Source organism: Sinocyclocheilus rhinocerous, unplaced genomic scaffold (genome assembly GCF_001515625.1).
Source record: "Sinocyclocheilus rhinocerous isolate Xijiao unplaced genomic scaffold, SAMN03320098_v1.1 scaffold4043, whole genome shotgun sequence".
NCBI classification, from domain to species: domain Eukaryota; kingdom Metazoa; phylum Chordata; class Actinopteri; order Cypriniformes; family Cyprinidae; genus Sinocyclocheilus; species Sinocyclocheilus rhinocerous.
This window is the reverse complement of record NW_015654500.1, coordinates 101,715-109,134: the sequence shown is the minus strand read 5'-3', so window position 1 is coordinate 109,134 and position 7,420 is coordinate 101,715. Positions and strand designations below refer to the sequence as shown.

Below are 7,420 nucleotides of genomic sequence, written 5' to 3'. Positions count from 1 at the left end.
TACAATAAGTAAAAAAGTATATATATATATATATATATATATATATATATGCATTGTAATTGCATTCTGATTATAATTTAGACTCTATATTCCATTTCTTATAAATTATGCATCCAGATTATAAATTATATTGTATTTTATATTGTCAGTACTTTAAATGCATTTTTTTCTCTTGCCAATGTAAATGCCAAGTAAAAGTACGCTGTTATTTTCACTATATTACAAAAATTGGTACAGAAATTTAACATGTAAATTTAAGCAGACAAAAAAACAAAACAAAACAATCTAAATGACCCACTTTAGTATTTGTCACTGAGTTAATACAGCAAATTCATCTTGGTAACCTCCATTCAAGTCCCATTCAAAATACTGAGACCCAGTCCAGCCTGGCCACTGCTGGAAATACATTTACATAAATTCTGTTTAGTGCACATGGTGACTTTTACGTTTATATTTTCGGACCACGAAACTTAAACCTGCAGTGCTTGGTAATTGCATCTGTTAAAACTCCCAAAGAGCACCACATTTCAAGTGCCTGAGGCGTAAATCTGTTAAAGGGTTCATATGATGCGATTTAAATTTTTCCTTTCTCGTTGGAGTGTTACAAGACTGGATAGCTGGCCAATCACAGCACACCTCGCTTTTCAGACCGATGAGCTTTGTATAAATCGACGCATTTCAGAAAGGCGGGGCATAGAGGAGAAACAATAATGTACAGTATGTGGAAAATAGTGTGTTTTTTTAACTTTAAACTGCATAAATACATTTCATTACACAAAATACACTAAATAATGTTATTTTTAGCAACATCATATGATCCCTTTAAAGCGAAGAAACCAAACTCAATTCACCCGGGAAGTAAAACTGCACCATGAAATTTACAGAATTAGCAGAATTTATAGAACGTGACACATTTATAGAATGCCGACTTTCCACTCTGCTTCTTTCTTGGCTTCGATACAGACTGTTTCAAAGGACTCTAATGGAAGCAGCTTAGATGCTTGGCATCCCAAACCGCAAATTTAGATTTTTTTTCATCTCAGGACTCTCTTAGGAGATTTGGACCTCGGTAGCCACCGTCCCTCCTATCTATATAGCGCAGACGACTCTATTCAGAGAATTTGCTCAGACGGAGCTATAAAATGCTGAAATTCTAAGTAATTCCCCACATTGCTTTTTAAATCACAACAAAAATAAGACAAACTTAATGCACCCTTATGCTGTTCCAAACCACATTACTTTTTCCTTCTGCATATAATGACATAATTACTATTTTTTTAGGTTAACTGTCCCTTTAAAAGTGGGTACCATCTCCAGTTCCTTTTGTTCCAACTAATAAACATTCCTTTATAATCGCCGGCCAACAGAAATCAGCCATCGAAGAGTCCAAGCTATTAAAAGCCCCATCCCATAATAACCGAAAGCCTCCCAGGACTGAAGCCCCATGTCGCTACGGTGAAAGATGCTGGCCCAATGCACTCATCTGAATCCTCACCATTTGTGCAGGGGAATACGCTCGGCCCACGGCTCTGGAGTCTGGCAGCCGCTTGTGTGTAGATAGGGCACGGTTCAGAGACCCGCGCTCCACGCCAACGTCTGTGCCAAGCACAGTTCAAGCTCACACCCGCTGAGGAGCCCAACCCTCTGACTGGGACTGCAAGAGTGCCCTTCAAGCCTTGTGTGTGTGTGTGTGTGTGTGCGTGTGTGTGTGTGTGTGTGTGTGTGTACGGTGCTAGGCTGAATGTATTGTGTTAAAAGACATCGGATGCCTTAGGCCACAGTTAAAATAGAGCGTTCTGAAAGGCAGTGAGAAATTAATAAAATATTTCACACAGCATTCAATAATGCTGTTCTGTATTCCAACAAACAAACATGTTTTGTGCTCATTACTTAATAATACAAGGATCCTTAATTATATTAATGAATTAATACGCTAGAAAGATTTTGTGTCTGAATTGCTTGGATCTAAATCCAGATTGTCATTCAGATTCCTGCTGCTCTCACTATAGGTTCCAAATATTGATCGTGATCCATATTCTAAATCTAGATTATGATTCAGATTACATTTGCACTGAATATAGAATTATGGAACCAGATTATGATTATACATCCAAATTGCAATCCAAATTCATTTTGTTCTGAATATAGATTTTAAACAAAGAGTGTTATTCAGATTCATACTGATAAAAATGTAGGTTCTGGAGAAAGAAAGAAAGAAAGAAAGAAAGAATTGCATGTATATTGTATGCATATGCAAAATGCATTGTATACATATTGTACATGTATATTGTAAATACATGCAGATTGTAATTCAGATTTGCCTTGCTCTAAATATAGATTCTAAATAAAGATTGTGGTCTAGATTCAGATTAGTTTCCATATTTTAAATCGAGATTGATTAATATTCTGTTTGCTCTAAATATGGAATTCTGAAACCAGATTATGATCCATTTTGTACATCCAAATTGCAATCCAAATTCATTTGCTCTGAAAATTAATTTTAAACCAACATTGTGATTTAAATTCATATTGTTCAGAATTTAGGTTCTGCATCCATATTATTAATATATTCTAAATGGTGGTTGTGGTCAAGATTCAGAGTAGGATCCATATTCTAGATTATGATTTATATTCTATTTGCTCTAAATATGCATTTCTGAAAATATATTATGATCCCTTTTGTACATCCAAATTGCAATCCAAATTCATTTGCTCTGAAAATTGATTTTAAACCAAGATTGTGATTCAAATTCATATTGTTCAGAATTTAAGTTCTGGATCCAGATTATTTATAGATTTTGAAGGTTATGAAGGTTGTGGTCAAGACTCAAATTAGAATTCATATTCTAAATCCAGATTATGATTCAGATTCCATATGCTCTGAATATATAGTCCCGTAACCAGGTTATAATCTATATTGTACATCCATATGGCAATCCAAATACTGTACATTTTGCTCTGAATTATATATTCTTTATTCTGCAGCTTTTTATTTTAACAATACTTTTATATTTATTTATTTATTTATTTATTGTTGTAAATCTCAAAATGAGTGATTTGTTACCAAAGATTTCTCTTATTACTTTTAGGTGAGTCATCCCCCTGCAGCATGAATAATGGAGGGTGCCATGACCTTTGCCTTTTGACTCCACTTGGTGTGGTAAACTGTACTTGCCGTGGAGAACGGATATTACTGGATGATAACAGATGTGTATGTAAGTCCTGTACCCTCTCTCTCTCTGTATCTATTGCTCATTTTCACTCACCCCAAATTTTCTAGTATGTCTCAGTACTTTGTCTCAGAGTTATGTGGCTAAGTCCATATCTGTTAGTATTGAGGCTATCTTTATGCTGGCGTATTCCAAATAATAGCAGATATTTCTGTTTGGGATACTGGTGATAAAGCAAGTTTTGAGAATGTGAAATGTTTGGTGGCTGATTCACTCTGGATTGAAATTCAGAGCGCACGTTCAGGTCTGACATGCCCTAGGTCTGGAGGCGGATAGCTGAGAAACAGGGGGCATGTGGGACAGAACGGCCGCTTTTGGCATAGTGAGAAGAACATTCTGCTGCTCTAGGAACAAGCTACAGCATAAATCAATCAGCGTGGCTGTGGCCCAACAACCTTATTACTGCAGCATTCATATGCTTATTAGTATTTATATTATTATTAATATTATGTACAAATATAAATGACTAGGATTCCTGTGGCTCTGAATGTAGATTCCAAATCCAGATTGTGATTCCAATTCATTTTTTGGTCAGAATTTAGGTTCTGGACCCAAATTATGAAAAACCAAGTGTGCAATGAGATTGTAATTCAGAAGCTAAGATTGTGATCTGGACTCAGATTGTGATACATATTCTGAATACAGATTATGATTCACATTCTATTTGCTATGAATATGTCATTTTGGAACCAGATTGTAATCTATATAGTACATCCATATTGCAGCTAAAATCATTTTACTTTAAATATTCTAAATCCAGAATGCGATTCAAATTCATTTTGCTCAGAATTTAGAATTAGAATTTATAATTTAGGTTCTGGATCCAGATTGCATACAGATTGTATTCCATATTTCCCTTTCTCTAAATATAGATTCTGAATAAAGTTGATGGTCTAGATTCAGGTTATATTCCATATTCTAAATCCAGATTATGATTCAGATTCTGTTTGCTCTAAATATATTTAATTTTGGAACCGGTTTTTAATCCATTTTTTTCCCCTCTCTGAATATAGATTCTAAATCCAGATTGTGGTTTACATGAATTTTGCTCATAATTTAGATTCTGGATCCAGATTATAAAAAACAAATGTACATAAAGATTGTAATCCTGATTTTCCTTGCTCTGAATATAGATTCTAAATAAAGATTGTGGTCTAAATTCATATTATGATCCGTACTCTAAATCCAGATTATGATTTAGATTCCATTTGCTTTTTGGAACCAGATTTTGATCTAGATTGTACATCCAGGTTGTAATCCAAGCTCATTTTGCTCTGAATATAAATTCAGATTGTGATTCAGATTTAGGTTCTGGATCTGTATTGTAAAATATAATTGCACATCCATATGCAATACAGATTTCCTTTGCTTTGAATGTATGGATTCGATACCAAGGTTGTGATCTGGATTTAGATTATGATCCATATTCTAAATCCAGATTATGATTCAGATTCTGTTTGAACCAGGTTTGAATCCAAATTTAGCTCTGAATATAGATTCTAAATCAAGATTCTGATCTGAATTGTAGATTTCAGATTGTTGACTAAATTCTTATTCCAGATTGTAATCCAAATTCCTTTTGCTACACTGTAAATGCCAAGTGATTTTATTTTCACCTATTTGGAGCCACTACAGATTCCCATCTGGATAGATGTGCCAGGTCTGAATGCCGGTTTCTTTACATTTACATTACATTTCACATTTGCATAGTTGATACCGTTGGCTAGATCTAGATATTAAATGGTTCTGGGGGCTTCTGTCTAGATATTGATACTGGAACACCCATCTACTGTACCTGTAATTTATTTTTGTTAGGGATTGGCATGAGTACAAAAAAATTGGAAACACAGTTGTGTGACTTTAAGAAACATTGGTTAGATTCAGGATGGTAGCATACGGACACTATACACGGTGACTTTCAGTCTAGGATTGCAACAGCGCTCGACTCTGCTTGGAGAGGATTATGGGGCTTATACACAGATGTGTTTTTGTGTTCAAACAGCTAGACATAGTGCATCAGATGGAACAGAACAGAACACAGGGGACGCAATGCAAAGGCCAAGGAGACATCCCTCTGAAGTTTGTGTACATAGACTCACAGTAAAAAAAAAAAGTGTAAATGGAACTCTACTGCCACGTCTATCCTCGTCTGATTATGTGTCAAACACTGAAGCAGTCAATGCACATCCCTAATCTATACTTCAACGCAGCACATCACAACTCTACAAATCTCTTTTACTCTCGTCGTCTAGCCATGAACTCCTCCTGTAACATCAACTCTGAGTTCCAGTGCGGAAACGGGGAATGCATCGATTTCCAACTTACATGTGATGGCATCGAGCACTGCAAAGACAGGTCGGATGAGAAGATACAGTATTGTGGTAAGAACCCAATCAGGCAAGGTGCTGTGTTTGAGCCCTCAGGTATCATCTCTAAACTGAATGAAGGAAGCTACAGAAGGTCTTCCTGTTCTCCTGTGACTCGGGCTAATAAGACGAGCTTAGAGAAGCCTGGCAAAAATGTAATGAGTGCGAGTGATGTGACAGGCTGACTGCTGCTCTGTCTCTCTCTCTCCCTCTGTCTTTACTTTCTCAAGCAGAGTTTCTAATGAAGCAGTTGCTCTCAGATAGTTTTACTATCCAGACTTTACATTGCATATTTATTGCATATTTATGAAAAGACTCTATCTTTTCTAACTCTAGATCTATCTATCTATCTATCTATCTGTCTGTCTGTCTGTCTGTCTGTCTGTCTGTCTATCCTTCATATAACTTTATTAAATATCTTGAATACATGTTATTGTACAGTCCTATGCCTAATCTTAGCTTTATCATTCTATAGAGAACCGGAACTGCAGACACGGCTTTAAATTGTGCTATAACCAGCGCTGTGTGGCCAACCATCGATTCTGTAATGGCGTGAATGATTGCGGGGATAACTCAGATGAAGTTTACTGTAACAGTGGGTATTGTTTCTTCTCGCAGAATTGAAACCCATTCTCAATCCAGTGTTGGTCAGTTCAGGAATCTTCTCATTTTTTTTCCTCATTCTGCCTGGAGAAATGTAGTCCATCAATCAATAGAACTCTTGAATTCTCGCCTTGCTTGAACATCTAAATAACAACATTAAGCTTTAATGCAGAAACTCATCTATAATGTAGACAGCACAAACCACAGATCTCGGCATCACTGTGCTTCAGTGAAGGCCAATGAAAGCTGTACTCTTGCCAGCAATGCGGGAATCTAAATGCTTCTAGAAACATTTGATTTTGGAAATAAATAAAATACTTCTCATTACAGATATTTTTATTGTATCATCTAAAGCCAGTGAAACTTGATTATCTCCTTTTTGTAAGAATCAAACTCAGACCTGTTCTGCATTCACACTGGACTTTAAAATGGAGTAAGATCTAATTGATCTTAATTTAGAATCAGACACACACCTCTTTAAATAGACCAGTTTTGCATTCACACTACCACTTGGTTTCTATTCTCATTTCGTTAGCACAGATATCTTTAATATCAATGTATTTACACTATTAATTATTATTATTTTTTATCATTTGTAATTATGCAAATGTGAAAGCAAAGGTAACCATGAGCACTTTGCTTTCATATTACATATTTAACTTTACTGAAACAATCTCGGTTCATTCGGTTTGCTTAAAAGTGGTCTAACTTCATCTAAAACGTTTTTGTTTGGTTTAAAGTGTACTGACTTTGTTTAAAGCATTTTGATTTGCTTTAAAGTGGTTTGACTTCATTTAAAGCATTTTGGTCTTCTTTAAAGTGGTGTGACTTCATTTAAAGCATTTTGGTTTGCTTAAAAGTGGTCTGACTTCTTTTAAATTATTTTGATTTGCTTTAAAGTAATTTGACTTTATTTAAAGCGTTTTGGTTTGCTTTAAACTGGTTTGACTTAATTTAAAGCATTTTTGGTTTTCTTAATAAGGGTTTGACTTCATTTAAAGCATTTTGATTTGCTTTAAAGGGTCATATGATGTTGCTAAAAAGAACATTATTTTGCGGTTTAAGGTTTAAAAAACACATTATTTTCCACATACTGTACATTATTGTTTCTCCTCTATGCCCGCCTTTCTGAAACGCGTCAATTTTTACAAAGCTCATCGGTCTGAAAAGCAAGGTGTGCTCTGATTGGCCAGCTATCCAGTGCGTTGTGATTGGCCGAAT

General features: G+C 35.4%; 1 protein-coding gene across 1 annotated transcript in view; it reads left to right on the top strand.

Moving 5' to 3' along the window:
* LOC107717225 (low-density lipoprotein receptor-related protein 1B-like) overlaps nucleotides 1-7,420 on the top strand; it is a gene marked incomplete at its 3' end in the record, with an annotated part of 268,070 nt that overhangs the window by 162,443 nt on the left and 98,207 nt on the right. The window contains exons 43-45 of the mRNA XM_016523907.1: nucleotides 3,090-3,215; nucleotides 5,483-5,611; nucleotides 6,072-6,191. Of these exons, the coding sequence (XP_016379393.1) occupies nucleotides 3,090-3,215; nucleotides 5,483-5,611; nucleotides 6,072-6,191 (375 nt within the window). The remainder of the gene's footprint in view (nucleotides 1-3,089; nucleotides 3,216-5,482; nucleotides 5,612-6,071; nucleotides 6,192-7,420) is intronic.